Raw genomic sequence first — 16,403 nt, 5'->3', positions numbered from 1 at the left:
ACTGCACTATTGTGTTGTCACAAATGATACCAAATGTTATGAACTAATGTATAAGAAATAAATCACAAAAACAGGGGGGTGTGGTGGCTCTGTGGCTTAGGATCTGCACCTCTGGCTGGAAATTTGCAGCTTCATATCCTGCGGCTGACGGAGAAATCCTACTCTGTTGTGCCCCTGGGCAAAGCCCTTAACCCCAACCGCTCCAGGGGATCCATATACGTGGCTGACCCTGTGCTCTGACTCCAAGCTTCTCTCCCTGTCTGTGTGTCTCATGGAGAGCAAGTTGGGGTATGTAAAAAGACAAATTCCTAATACAAGAAATTTTATATGGCCAATAAAGTGATCTTAAATCTGATTCAGATATGATATAGAAATTTAAATGACCTATGTGTCATAAAAAATTAAATGTTTCAGTTAACAGTTTCATCTGATCATTAAAGCTGCAAGGGCTATAAAGAGATTAGAAGGGATAGTTCATATCAATTGTAACAAATATAATTGTAGAACTGTTATAACAATTATAACAAATAATTGTATAAATAAGCAAATCTGAATCGGAAAAGAATAATTTTTCATTTGTGATTAGCTTTTTAGAGAGTTGTCTGGTTTAAAAATACCAGGTTTATTGATGACAAAAGATATTATGACTTAGAAGAACACTATTAATTTGGTGTTTGAAATCCCAAGATGTATCAGTTCAGAATTATTTGCAGTTTAGTTTATATAAAGAAATGTTCTTTTTTTTTCATTATTAATATGACAACAACCTAAATGGCAAAAAATACAAATAAAAAAACATCGATTCCAACATGAAACTGTATTGTTTTCAATATGAAATAGTTTATTTTGTTTTGAAAGCATCTCACAGAGATCTTCTTTACGGTATTTAATTAATACAACAGTATTAAAGCACCCAAGCAACTTATAAAACATTTGTGATTAAACCAACCATACTGTATGAATTTAAAATAATCACCATTAACAAATCAAACTTTCTTTTTTAAGACTTTTTACCAAAACATTTTCAAAAATCATCTTAAATCAAATAAAACCTTTAACCTTCCAAAGCTTTTTTTTACATCATAATTAACAATTCCTAAAAATGTATGCTATAAATGAAAACCCAAAATTGATGTTCATTTCAGATACATCTCCAGGCAAGTAATCATTGCATGCAAGTGATGTTACTGCTGCTGATAATTAATACAGCTGTAAACAGCAATAGAATAACAGATTTCTCCAGGCCTGTTCTTTCATTTGAGATTCAACCAACACATTATTCTGATCATCATGTAATGCCATGTACGCTAAGCTTTAAAAAGACAAAACTTCTCTGAACTTCTACTTCCACTTCTCTGAACACTGAAATTTAGGGTATCTAATGCAAAACTTAAATTTTCACTATTTTATGAAATTTTACACCTTGCACCAGACACATAATATCATTGTATTTTACAATAAAGTCTAGTCTAGGACATCGCAAGTATCTAAATCAAGGTCAATACTTGGGCTTTCTCTATCTATACATTGAGATATTTAACTGTAACATAAATAGGATGTGGCACAGACAAGTGAGGTGTATCTAAGACATGAGATAAGGATACTGAGTTTCAACTTGAGAAGCATTAATTTATTTTTTGAAAAGACTGTTGTATCGGCAATGATTTTATCTCACCTTTGTTGAAATCCAATTACAATAAGAAAATGACTACAATTGTTAAACTGTAAGCTGTATGGAATGTAATTAGTAAACATTATGGGATTTTAATGGATAGTCCCTTTCTTCTGATAATTAGAAAGAGTGCACTTAATACCAATTAGGTGGTGTCTTGCATTTTTTTTCCTTCTAATTACACACTATTGACAAGTGAGGGTTTTCAGACCATTATTGCTGAACATTTATGCATTTTAAATCTGATCAATATAGCATCACTGGACCTAAATAAGCTCTAAATTAAAAACAATGACATATAATTAAATTGTGATATGTTTAGTTTCTTGTACTTCATCCAAAAATGTTAGCATATCACTAATACTTTTTTTTAAAGAAACTGGAATACTTGATTAATTATCTTCTCTTTGGTAAAATACTCCTTTAATTATTTTCCAATTAACCATATTTTTGGGTCTGAAATTATTATAATATTTTAGTCTGATTTTAAATTACACATATGGATAACTATAAGGTTACATCATGCATTTCATTTTTGATGCCTTTCAAACTACTAGTAAGAAAAAAAAAGTATCCATATACACAAGTTTTCCTCTGCCCATAATCTTACACTGAGTTGACAGTCAGTCTGACATGACAGTTAGATGTGTAAGTATGTCTGTAGTTTCCCACAAAATTCTCATTGTACTTCATTTTAAAGTTATAGTTTTTTTTTTGTTTCTTTAGAAAGCCATAAAAGAGAGAGAGAGAGATATATATATACAGTATAACTGGAAAACTTGGAGATCGGCAAATCCAGTTTTGGTCTTGAAGTTTCTAGATGCTAAAATTTATTAAATGCATGAACTTTAAAGCTACCCAGTACACATATTTATCAGGAAAAGTCTTGGTGCTTTCTGTATTGTGTATGGTACCTTCAATTTCTTCTTGTTTTCAATGCTTGCTTGGAGAAATTGCTCAGCACATTCTTTTGTCAGTCATGGAGCTGTGTAGCTCCAACTCATGAGAGACTGTGATCACAATCTGAAATGTTCTAAAAGCGAAAACTCTCCATACAAGTTTTGAAAGCAAGAAATAAAGCATAATGCATATTTATGGAAAACTATTTCTATTCATCTTGTAAAAACATCAATATACTGTATGTATATCTTTAAAAAAATATGGATAGCTCCACTCCAATCCACTGATCATAAATTCAGACTACTTCTTAAGCTTATAATTAACTTGTCAGAAGGCCAGAGACTGCTCTTTCTTGCATAATTAAATATTCTGTAAGTTTTAAATGTTTGTTACAGAGAAAGTAATCAAAACACCAACTTAGAGCATTGGTTCTTAAGGCAGTTTAACATTGTTGTAGAAATATTCTCTCAATATTTCTTACAAAAAAAAGATTAAAAAGCTGATATTTCGAAAGGATGCCATTTTAACCATCACCAATATCCTGCACTCTGAGCTTGAGAATCTTGCTGTAGAAGGCATTTAGTTTTAATTTCCATTCTATAACATCAATCTTGAAGCAAATGAAATCACAACTGTGCAAAAAAGCGATAGTTTGCTGACATCAGATATGAAAGCATTGGAAAGTCCCTTTGAGTTTAAGCCTAAAAGAAAGAACAGAAACAAATAATGTAGAGTTAATGTAGATTTCATAAAAAGAAAACAATTTTTCATGAAGGAATCTAAAAGATCTTAAAATGTTTCAAGCTACAGTATATATTTTTTTCTCTATGGATATTTCTAATTTAATTAATCAAAGATGAAATGGCATTGCTTTCTCTGCTGTAATCTCTTGATAAATGTAAGCCACTAAACCATACATTAACAAGTTGCACAGACCACAGACTGCAGAATCTGTGAAATAAAATAACTGTTTTATATTGTAACTAATTGTGCATATTGTAGATCATTATTAAGAGCCAATCATCTAGTTCATTTCTTCTCCTACTGTAGATGATACATACCCTAGTGTAGAAATTTTAATTAATTCTCTGATATCCCTTTTTTAGTGACTTTTTAAAATAAAAGGTAATCTCTTACTTGACATCTTTGGAATCCTGATTGGCCCACTGCTACTGCCATCTCCTCCATCACTGAATGTTTTTATCTCTATGAGGTAGTCTTCTCCTGATGGAAGCTGCAGCTCCACTGATGTTTTATTAGTCTCTACAACATTTGTCCTGCTGTGCCAGTTCTGACGATACACAACCTGGATGGAAAAAGGTTCTGTTGGTGAAGCTGCTACATATTGAGTTGTGATTTGTTGTGTGTTGGTTGGGATAAATAAGTAAAAGAATTAGATAGTTCGTAAAGTGAATTGACAAATCATCCACAATATATGCTTCACAGGTAGAGAAAATAGCATATCCATTCTCTTCTGTCATTACATCACAAGATCATAAGCCTCCACTAGGCTAAGCATTGGGACAAACAAGCTTAAGCCCCACAGTTCAGAATACAGGCTTTAAGGTATGTGAGTTCGCAGATGCATCATAGGCCTTACCAGGCACTTGCCACGATGGATATTTTTTATGTTGCAAAACAGTGTCTTCCTGTAATACCTGCATTCTTCCCTAGCAATCATGTGGTGAATGCAACCTGGGACTTTAGTGATTTACATTTACATTTATTCAAAGTATTTTATCCACAGCAACTTACAATCAAATCCAGTCAAGATGCAAATGGTGCCTACAACAGTGATGAAACTGAGGCCCAGGTCAGAGTGCAGGAATTGCTCAAGGACCCTCTTGAAACATCATTTCATTACAAGGCCATCCATAACACAGTGAAGTAGTGGCAAACATTTGAAAGTGCAATCAGCAAAGTTTTTCGGGCAGGTACACCTCCACTGAGACCACTCTTCAATAACTGAAGCAGTATGTTAATGAATATCTTAGAAACATTAATGATTGTGCTCAAATATAGTATATTATCGATATAATTCACTTTCATCAGAATAATTATATTTTACATTTTAGGGGACTTTCCTACAGAGCACCTACTTTCTTTAAAGAACTTTCGTGTTAAAATCTCTGGAAAAAATACATTTTTTAACATTAACGGTAACAAGAATTAACAGACTCTCTGTGTTTTACCAATACCAGCACACAACAGCACAGTGTTAGGTTGCCAGGTCATTCACAGTACAATGCTTTTTCTGACTTATTCTACTCAAGCCTCAGCATGAAAGTAAGATGATAGCTGGAATGCCCAGTGTGAAATGAACTAATTTGAGGCTACTTTTCAGAAAAGGTTGTTTAAAACAGACAAAGAACAAAGCTGCTCTCTAAATAAACAACAAATTCCATTAAAATACAGAAAGGGGGCACAATTAAGTTGTTACTAAAATTGTGCAAAAACTATTTTCTATTGGTACTACATTCATGTGTCTTCTCTCCACTCCCTTTCATATCATGCCAATTAAGTTTATGGGTGAAAGATTTCTATTTCTTTTTAACATCCAGTAAAGTCCTGAACATTGTAGTCTATTAAGAAAGAGGAAGAATCTACAAATACAAGAGTCTATTAAAATTTTCTGCAGGGGCTTAATAGAAAATTACATGAATTGCAAATTATTGTCAGAGGTGGTTTAACAGACCCCTGTGGTTTTTCAATGTGCTGGGCTTAATGCCTGTGGAACACCAGTTAGGGAACACCATCTAAAAGATACAGCTGACTTTCTCCCTCAGCTACCAAACTCTAAAAACCTTTTTGTTTATTGTAATAAAGTCATCATTAGTGATTTTTTAAAAGAAAGCAACACCTTTTTTTAATCCTCCTTGCCCAATTGCTTACAATCGCAAACAATTATAAATGATTAATTTATAATTATAAATCTCACTCCTTTGATAAGAACACTGAACATAAAGTACTATATATGTAATATTTGACATGTTTCAACTTAAATTTTGCTGTTTTCATTTTAAAAAACAAAAGCAATTTATTGAATATGCTGCCGCAGTTTATTGAATATGTTAGTTTGGGTGATGCATTGGTTTTAGTCAATATTCAACAAAATCCATTTCATTTATTATTCTTAGGTCATATAATGTATTGCCTAATGCATAGTCTTTGTCCCATTATAACAGTATCCACAGTTTAACTTTACCTTGTATTTCAGAAGGCCTGTAATCTGAATACATTAGTTTTAGAATAAGAGTTTTTTTCATCAATGTCCATGAAGTATTTTTGGAACAATAAATTGAAAACTACTTAAAATGGGACAAAAAAAACACAAAACAAAACAAAACAAACAAAAACAAAACAAAACATGGGTTTAATAATATATTTACACTACATGGCTTGGTGCTGTAAACATATTAATTAGACTTCTTTTGGTAAGATGCAGCAGTGCCATCTCATTAAGTTAAAGCCATGTTACTATAGTAGTCACTATCATATACAGCTATGTAGCTATGTAAAAACACTGCAAAACAACGTCATTCCTGGTGAGCTCTGAAATTACAGTGTGGCCAAACAACATTCTTTTGATGAGTTGGGTGTCATTTGCATTATCAGGAAAAATCAGTGGTATGGCAATGAAATTCACACTCTATATTACAAAATGAATAGAAATGTTTTAGACAACATTACACTTAAATATAACATATTATTTTTTTATGAACAGCTGTAATGTTTATATATTTAATGCATGAATCAATTAGCCCACTGCAGAATCTCAGGAAACTTTCAAATATAGACACTCACTGGTGTTAAAAAACAAATGTCCCTGCAACCAAAGATCTAGAAACATTATGCATTACAAATGATTGTATGGGGCACTTATTCAGCAGGTCTCAACAAGCACATTAAAAGGTAAACATCCTTAGGTATTTTTTATAACAAAGAAGATCTTTCAATAACTGGAAAACTTGCCTTGTATCCAATCACCTCCGACTCATTTTCCATTGCCTTCACATGCTCCCAATTCAAAAAGATCTTTGAATTTGTCAAGTTCCATTCAATATTCCCAGGCGGTTGACTTGGAGCTAAAATATAAATCACACAGATACATGCTTTAATAAATGAAATCAATACTTTCAATCTGCACTGCAATTACTTCTTTTTAAATTGCTCCTTTATCTCTAATGTCTACCCTGAGCACCTATTTGAAAGAGTATTATTTTCTGTGGTGCAGTGGTGCAAAAGCAGACGATTTCAGATTCATCGTTTAATTTGACCATTGATAATTATATATTCTGTCGATCCGCTTTTCAGATTTTCTTTCTTCTGAATATCACCATATTCCTACAAACAAAAGCAATTGGAATAAACAAGCTATAAGGTGTTTTCTGTATGTTTTCATTAATTAATGTTTAAACATGACAGCTGATATTACCAAAAGCTGTATTAAGCTGTATTAAGGTCAATATGAATGGGTTGTATACATTTAATCTAGCTCTGTCACTTATCCCACAGAGCGAATTAAATACTAAGGACACTATTTTTTAAATAAAAATAAAACAATTTGATTGATGATGATAAACAATTGATTTTGTAATAAACAAAAACTCCATAATCTTAACCTCAGAAAAGCAAAACAAAGTAAAATTTATACATTGCGGATCATTTTAACTATGAAAAGGAACTTCAGATGTGAAACCTGTGTTAAGAATAGCATATAACTGCTGACTCTGTATTCTTTTTTATGTAGACTTAAATTTACATGCTCAATTTAATAACTGCAATTGGCTTACAGAATCCCCACAGAGCAATATAACTGATTTATCTAGGCAATGACTGTCTCTTAACTGAAGTATTCTGCTATGTTTTGTCCTCATATAATTGGTATCAGATAATTATCCAACCTCATGTCTTAGTCTTATATGTCTAAAAAATTAAACAGAATTAGTCCCTTTACAATATCTTTACAACCTATCAAATAAATGTACATTAGGACTGAGATTCCTAATTGGCTTTGGAGGGACATAGTGAGTAATCTCACCTAACCTCATACTGTACTGTACTGTACTGTATATCTCATGTGCTGTACTTACTCATTTTTGTATTTCAGACACTCTTAAAAGCTCATATACTTACGGGGCTTTTTGGTGGTGACATTTACTGGTGCACTTGAAGGGCCAGTTCCAGCACTGTTATATGCCTTGACCTCTATTGAATATGTTGTGCTCCCCTTCAGGCCTGTAATATTTGCAGATATGTCTGTCACCCTGATTTTCTCAGCATCCTTTTCCATTACACCAACTTCCCAGAAGAGCACCTGATTCCCAAAAGAAACAATTATTATTATTATTATTATTATATTCAGATCAGCATTTTACCTGAGTAGAGAACATCCTAACAGAAGTGCTGTAATTCAGTGTTGATTTTCACACAGCTACTATACTGTATGGTGATTTATAAGGTAGCAATTTTGTATTTAGAGGTCATGGACTTCTAAGTAAATATGAATTTCTGGTAATGTGAAGTCCTTATAGTTGCTGTAATTTGGTTTGCCAATATATTTTTTTCTCTCCATTATATGATGTTGCACATGTTTGAAAATTGATTGTGTATGTACAGTAGGAAAAACAAATGCAGGGAGTAGCAATACATTTTTTGCAGGTTTCAGTGGGGGATCACTGAAACAGAGGCTGCTTTTAAAAGGAATTGAAAGTGCCATTCATAAACACAGGCTGTGGACTCTTGAGTCTGTACTATGACAAAATAAATAATAAAAAAATGAAATACAAAGCTAAAAAGTCAGAAAACAATTCTCAGCCACTAGAGAGTTTTATACAATTTCTAACTAGATAGATTTTTCACTGTCCAACATTTTATTTGTTCCCTCTGTCAGTGTTTCCTTTCATGTAAGACGTGTCAGAGGCAAGAAATATATTTTGTTCCTACCTCATAACCCAGAATTCTTCCAGCACTGGTCTTCCAAGGCACAGGATCCCAATACACTTCAATTTCGGAAGCTGACAGACTTCTAGCAGACACTCTTGAGGGTGCCGCATTAGGTTCTTAAATTGTTCACAATAAATAAAAAAACAAAATACATACCATGACATTGGTTTTAAAAGAAGAGTGGAATGTATTTAGCACATTTACACCTGGATCTGATTTCTGTCTTACTCTCCCATGTGGCTGATTCATTATTTCACCTTATTATTGTAACAATAATGCAAACAGGAAAGGTCAATGATCAGCAATTGTCCTTCAATCTACTGCTCAAATGACAGCAAGTGAGTGTTGCCAAGCTATTGAGTTATTGGTCTCACCAGGTCCCAGTTAGGACAAGGTGACAGTGGTGGATTAAAATTAATCAACCCTTGCATATTTAGTTTTTCTCTTCTTTCTATTTTGTGGAACATGAATGACAACAACAGCCAAGATTAACAAAACATAACTGATCAGATGCGAACGTTCAGTGACTGATTCAGACAGGACATGTTTGATACGAAGTCTGTTAAGTGTATACAGTATGTTGTCCCTTCAAAATAATTAACAGAATATTTTTAAGCAAGCATCTCATTTTTAAAAATGGATATATTCATTTGAGAAAAAACTAAACAGACTGGAAAACAAAAAGTTCCTGAGAATGGACAATGGCTTATGAACTTTGGAAGATGTAATAATTGAATGCACTTTGTAATCACTGAATGCACTTTTTAATTATCAAGGGAAGTAATTGAGGTTTACTGTAAATAGTAATTTCTGAAGCAAACCTACCCTCTTCTGCAGAATAAACTGTGAATACATGACTGAATGGTCCTTCACCAATGTTATTATAGACACCAACTTTGACTTCAAATGGCGAAAGTGGTGGGATGCTTTCATTCTTGAAGACATATCTGGAGGCATCAGGTACAGCTACTACTGTCTGCATCCATGTGGTTGTGTCAAGAGGTCGGAAAGCAACAACATATCCAAACCCTTCTCCATTCTGTAGCTCTTCTGGAATAGGCTGTGTGATAAAGAACAAAAACCACAAAAAATGGACTGTTTAATACTGTAGTTTAGAGGAAATCTAAAGATTTTGCAATGCAGAAAGCAAGAAAAATTCTTCAAATTGCTATTCATAAAAGATCCATAATTAACCCCATGGTGGGAGTTAAAAGGATTAGAAGCTCTTAAGGAATTTATTAAGACATTGATTTAAGACAAAGCTTTTTTTGGTTTGCATCTATTTGTAACATTTATGAAGAAATGTTTACTAACAGACCTTTGGAAATAATGTTTAAATTTACAAGTTCGTGTAATACATAACAGGCACTTCTTTACCCAAAGGGCTGTGAGAGTATGGAATAATCCACCCAGCCATGTGCTTGAAGCTGATACCTTGGCTTCCTTCAACGAACGATCCTTGGCTTAATAAACTACTAACTGAAATGGGCCAGATGGCCCAAACGGCCTCCTCTCATTTGTAGACTTTCTTATGTTCTTATTGTTTTATTTATCATGTCCTCACGTCATCTTTCACACATCAGGTTAAATAGCCCACAACTGTGTCAAGTTTCAGTTGCACTGTATATTTAGAGATAGCTTTACCACGGTTGGGGGAGAAAAAATGAATGGTTTTCCTCTAATTAGATTTTTTTTTCAATTTACAGTAAGTCATGTCAATAGAGCCACACCTCAGACTTTCTCTATCAATTTCTTGAATTTTTATCAAAAGCATCACATTACCTCCCATACAATTACAAGTTCTGATCGGCTTCCACCACCTCCACTGACATTAGCAGGAGCAATTTCTGGAACTTAAGAAAGAAAAAACACTTATTGAAGATTACATAATAAGAACATTTGAAAAGCAGTGGCCATATAGCCCATATAATTTGTTTGGTTTGTGGTAGCTAACTGATTCAATTTATCCAGACATTTCTTAAAAGATGTCAGGATACTAGCTTTGATAAAATAGCAGGGTATCATGTTCAGACTCCCACAACTTCATTTAAGCAAGATGATGTATGAATTGTGCAAAAAGTTGCACTTAATGACCCTGGTACTGTCATGTATTCAATACCCTGCACTATCAAAAAGTACCTAAAAATAGTACAAGCTGTAGTTGGTTTTGTTTGACTGCAATATGCTACAAAACTAATACGATAAAGGTTTTCTTTTGTAAAATAAGGATCCACTCCCCCTAAGTGAGATCAAATTTATCAAAAGCAAATATACTGTAAATAAACATGTAGTGGCAAGACATATTATTACACTTAGAATTAAGTGTTATTCATGATTTCTAATAATATTTCTGTTGCCCTGACAAACCAGCGTGGGCAGAGCAAATAAATGCACCTTAAAGGGGCTTATCTGATAAGAAAACATACTAATGACATACAGTATTGTGCTGTTGGCTTTGGTAAGTTTGCTATTCCTCTGCTGTACAAGACAGTGGGTTAGAGGATTATATATGACAACTCCCTAAACAACCATTGACCGTGATGCTGTACCTTAAAAGCTAGCACCCAACTCATTGATTAACTTCCTGTCATCACCTACTCTGTCTCACTGTACTGGCAACCTGACTTTACCGATCACATTACTGAAAACAGTCCGAGTCAGGTCAACTTTTTCCAAGATGACAGGCCAAGAGAGTAAGTCAGTAAAGAGCAGAATTCTGCCCAAGATATTATTCCTGTAAAAGAACAATCTTATGTTTCAGGAACCTTTTTGTCTGATCAAAGAAATAAAGACAGTAGGATTTTTAATATACTGTATCCTTGTATATTCAGAAAAAGGATATGGCTGAGATGAACCAAGTTCCTTCCACCAGCCTCTCTTGCAACTGGACCCAAGAAGATGACTGTGCACAGACTGTTTTAAAGACATTTCATTCCAGAGTGGTCATCAGTAATACTTAGCAAAGCTCTCTCTCTTCCCTCAGCTCTCTGTCCCAGTACACTCCCAGCAGAGAGCAAGCACCTGCCAAGTCACCCAGTGGACCTACCCAATGCAGCTCTGTCTTCTCAGCATAAGCTGTGTTTATTTATTCTCAGTATAAAATTTAAAGGAACATTTTGCCAATGGGTCCTTGAGTATTATACTTCTTTATTCACACTATAATTATTGAGAGTTAAACTATAACTGCAAACACGTTTTATGGTTCACTGTAGTAAATGTGTATTTGCTTGTATCTGAGAATATGATTGTGATTTAACTACTGTGTAGGACACTGATAAAACCAACAAGGTATAATCTGAAATTATGAACTCTGATCTTTATAATCCCTGAGTGAAAAATAGTATTTCGTATCACTGCAGATTATTTCACAAATATATTCTTACATTTGTAATAATATAAAATAAAATTGTATCTTGTATATTTATAATCCAAGTGTAAAACTATAAATGATTATATTTGATTGATTCCTAACAGTAGTAGAACTCTCACAATTTCCAATTCCATTTTCTAATTGCTACAGCAACTCTCAATTTGCTACAGACTTAAAGGAGACTCTTTGAATTCATCTGTCCAACATAACAGTATTTTTCAAAAGACCTAGCAGTTGTCGATGAGAGCATGCATTAGTCACTGCTGAATGTTCTGCTTGCTAATGTATACCACACGAAACCCACACTGTTTTGTGTGAAACATTAGTCTAAACCATTAAGTGGATTCCCTTTTGTCATTATAACACTTGCTTTTCTTCACTGTTTCATTAGCAGAGCAGTGATTCCAGAAATCTTTTAATGGAATCTGAAAGATCAAGTACAAGTACTCTGACAAATCACTTATTTCAAATGTGCATTTTTAAAGTAGGGACAAATAGGCAATTTCTCCCTCTTTTTTTGTCCTTTCTATGAGCTGCAGTATACTGACAACGGCATGTCTTTTTCTTTATTTGTTATGTTTAGAAAGCTTAAAGACATTGAAAGGAATATAAAGTTAACAATCCCTTATCAGATATCATGCATGATGTTTTTGAAAAATAAAATATATTGTGAGACAGTATTATACAAAAAAAGGAGTAAAGATTACTCTTTGATAGTGATAGGATCAAAATGCAACCAGGAAGGTTACTTCTACATGGTAAGTACCATTATTAAAAGGCACTCAAGGAAATGTGAAATAACAATTGGTTCTTATGTGCATCAAAAGCTATACAGAACATCATCTTTTAACAGCACCTCTGTGAAACACTGTTCAAAACATGCTGTTCTATAATCACGCAAATGACAGAGAACAAACTACAGGGCTGATGTCAGGGGTATATCACTTAGCAGATTACAAGAACAGTATAACCAAGCAAGATCAGTTGTTCACTTCCAATTGAAACACAGCTCATACTATTGAATTGGGAAGTGCCATGAAATTCTACAGAAATATTCAGGTTGTTTTTAGAAGTTAATTTAAAACAAACTTGCTTTGTAATGTTATATAATAAACTCCTGGTCTACTAAGAATAAACAACTTCAATATACAGTAGTTCGATGTTGTTATGAATCAAAAGTCATACTGTACAGTACCTAACATACAGTAATTTAATATTTAGTCAAGGGCATTGAAACGAGCACAATTGTTTTGCTCTACAGTTAATAATACATATTTTCTTGAAGGAAGACATTTAAGTCACATGGAAATGAAGATCTTACCTCCTGCTTTTGTCCTGAACTGCTTTGATGGAGCACTTGGCTCTCCAACCCCAACACTGTTGCTTGCAACCACCCGAAATTCATAATCCACCCACGGGTTTAGATCTACCACTGTGGTTCTCAGTGTCTTTCCAGGTATGTATTCAGGAACTATGATTAAAAGAGAGACTGGAACTGAACTATTTAACATCATGAAATATATATGTATTTACTTTACATACTTTTTACATTTTTTTGTCTTCAAATGTCTTCCACACATTGTAGACTTAAAAAAAATACTTGAAAACTAAGATATTTCCCAAACCTTTATTAAAGGTTTATTAAAGGCGCTTATTAAATTAAGGAAACTTTTCAAAATCAGTAATAATTGCTATTCTAAGAATAAATATTATCTTTTCATTACTTTCATTACTGTCACATTCAATGGATTTATAGGTAAATAACTTTTGTAATTCAACGCAAGAACTCAATGGTACTCAATGGTACTGTTCAACGGTAATGAGTCAATAAAATCCTTACAAAATAGTCTAGGATGAAAAGAGGACAGACATTTCCAACATTATGTATACAGTATAAATAGAATGGTACACAGACAAATAATCAAATGGGAATTTAGTTATTAATTCAATTAATTGTAGGGTATAATTACCTGTTTTAACTGCCTGCCATCCTATTGAAAAAGGTGTCCTTGCCTGTATTGTGTAAGTGTTAACTGGGCTACGATTATCAGTACCTGGTCCCCAGGAAAGCTGAGCTGTTGTGTCAGTAATCTCTTCAACAATCAGATCCTCTGGAGGACCTGGGGGCCCTGATATGACACATAAAGCGTTCAGGCACATACAAAGTCATATCACATTCATAATAAATCTATTAAAATAAAATGGATAGCTGTTTCATGCACAATACACTTATTGCAGAAAAGAAAAGGAATATAATTGGATGGTTTAAAAAGAAGATACCCATTAAAAATAGATTGGAAGAACATGGTTTTGCTTCATCTTTTCATTAATCAATATCATGAGGCTACTGTGATTAAAAAAATATATGAACTGCCGTTCTCTATAAGTGTCCTGAAATAAGTAATAAAATAACTTGCTAAAAACAGACACACAGCAAGTAAGCACACCTCTCACAATCAAGTCAGCTGCCGCTGATACACTGTCAACAACTGTATGGACCATGCAGACATATTTTCCTGCATGCTTCAGTTGAATATTCCTGATCATCAAGTCACCAGAAGAACCCTGTACAGAAAGAAAAATATTCATAAAGCTTCTGGTGTTTTTCACTCCACAATGCTGAGCAGTTAGACCTTATTAAAGATGCCAAGAGATAACATTCTTACAATTTACCTACTGTATCTGTGAAAGAACAATTTATGCTTAGATCACTGTATTCCAAAATCCAGTACAAACAACTAATATTTTGAATATGTGCACTTAAGTATTATAAGAGGAAATGTGATTTGTTGCTGAGTAATAGCACTGTAAATTGTTCAAAGTTATTATTCAAAGTTGAATGAGTTAGTATTTCAAAAACTAGATCTGAAACCTGAGAAATGTAACTTTTAACTTTTAACTAGACCAGGAATTATTTTTACAAAACTACTAATTACTGTATCTTGGAAAATATCCAACCCTTTTAGTCTTCATATCTAGACAAATCCACATTTTTAAATAATTCCTGTAGCTGGTTTTGGAAATTTAGATTGGTCTGGTATTACATAATGTATGCAAGTGCATTAGAAATCTCTTTTAGACATAGGTTTTTGTAAATTAACTTATTTTATGTTAATTTAGAGTAAACACATGGTAAACATACTGTATTCCAAAAAGAACCTCTTCAGATTAGGAAAATATGATAATTTAGAAATATAAATATTAGTTACAGATTAAGCCATATTTGCAATCTGACCATTCATTTTTTAGGAATGAGCACAAGGAAACTGATTGCATCTTTCTCTGGTTTAAGCTCTAACTCCAATATGGAATGTCTGTAGAGCTTGTATCATACAGTAGCATTAGGGTGAATTATGAGTTTCAAGTACTTACTCCTCCGATTTTTTCAAAATGGTCTTGTCTGTTAAAATCAATCAGCTTCCCATTGAAAAACCATTTGAAGGTGGGATCTAGGGTTGAGTCTTTTGATACTTCACATGGAAGGACTATGCTTTCCCCAACTGTAGCATCAACACTTAAAGGTGGAATAATGATTTTTGTAGGCTCTATAAAGACAAAGAGTACATAACGAAACACATTTTTTAGACATTGAGCACTACTTTGATAATAAATACTGCAAGAGAGTAATAGCTTTAGACAGCTAATTTTACAGAAATCTTACATAACAAAATCCTGTAACGTGCAGAGAGATCTTTTGGAACAACATGCATTATACATTTGATTTATAATTTAATCTTCTATATATAGTCAAATAGTCAACTTATATAAAGTCAAAGTTTAACACTAACACACATGGTTTTGTGCTTCATATACTGTAAAATGCATCAAATTAGTCATAAAGTAAAGTAGGATCTTCACCTAATAGTTGATGTTCTTTGAACAGAATGTAATCAAATAGCAATTACAGTATATTATACATATTAAATCAAATTTAATAATAATGATTGGTTCAATAAGGTTGCATGGTGGTGCAGTGATTAGAATTGCTGCCTTGCTCCACGGTGGCAATGGGTCCAATTCCTGGGGTGCTATCAGAGTGAAGGTTGTACTGTATGTTCTCCCCATGTTAATATGTATTTTTTCCAGAAGCTGCAGATTCCTCCTATAGTCCAAAGACATACTAGAAGGTTAATTCACTTCTGGGAAAATTGGCCTTGGTGTAAGTGTGGACATGATAGGCGATAGGATCCAGGTCCTCCACGACCTTGTACTAGATGTATTGGTTTAATTCATTATTTGGTATAGTATATCGAGCCATTTGGTATGAGAAATACACATAACCTGGTGAAGGCTGCAGTATACCACTTCCCTTGTTCTGGAAAGGATGCCCGGTCCATTGCAGGGACACAGATAAAGGGACACTTTAGAATAGCCAATGAAGCCTGGACACTAATGTTTCTGGGAGGTTGGGAAGTACAGAACCTGGCACAAGCCCATGTGAAGCCAAGAAGAACATGCACACTCCACACAAAGATTCCAGAGTTTTCCTTACTGAATTAATACATTTGTTGGAAA

The 16,403-nt window shown here is 33.6% G+C and overlaps 1 protein-coding gene across 2 annotated transcripts in view; it reads right to left on the bottom strand.

Moving 5' to 3' along the window:
* Positions 1-820: 820 nt before the first annotated feature.
* cntn6 (contactin 6) overlaps positions 821-16,403 on the bottom strand; it is a 152,891-nt gene continuing 137,308 nt past the window's right edge. For both annotated transcript variants that reach the window (XM_088636366.1, XM_088636367.1), the window contains exons 13-23: positions 15,261-15,433; positions 14,336-14,453; positions 13,859-14,017; positions 13,210-13,359; positions 10,301-10,371; positions 9,344-9,578; positions 8,519-8,634; positions 7,709-7,889; positions 6,545-6,657; positions 3,710-3,878; positions 821-3,273 (exon numbers count right to left, since the gene is read on the bottom strand). In XM_088636366.1, the coding sequence (XP_088492492.1) occupies positions 3,170-3,273; positions 3,710-3,878; positions 6,545-6,657; positions 7,709-7,889; positions 8,519-8,634; positions 9,344-9,578; positions 10,301-10,371; positions 13,210-13,359; positions 13,859-14,017; positions 14,336-14,453; positions 15,261-15,433 (1,589 nt within the window). In that variant the 3' untranslated portion in view covers positions 821-3,169. The remainder of the gene's footprint in view (positions 3,274-3,709; positions 3,879-6,544; positions 6,658-7,708; positions 7,890-8,518; positions 8,635-9,343; positions 9,579-10,300; positions 10,372-13,209; positions 13,360-13,858; positions 14,018-14,335; positions 14,454-15,260; positions 15,434-16,403) is intronic.

Source organism: Lepisosteus platostomus, chromosome 6 (genome assembly GCF_059453375.1).
Source record: "Lepisosteus platostomus isolate fLepPlt1 chromosome 6, fLepPlt1.hap1, whole genome shotgun sequence".
Taxonomy (NCBI): Eukaryota; Metazoa; Chordata; class Actinopteri; order Semionotiformes; family Lepisosteidae; genus Lepisosteus; species Lepisosteus platostomus.
This window is presented reverse-complemented; position numbering and strand designations above follow the sequence as displayed.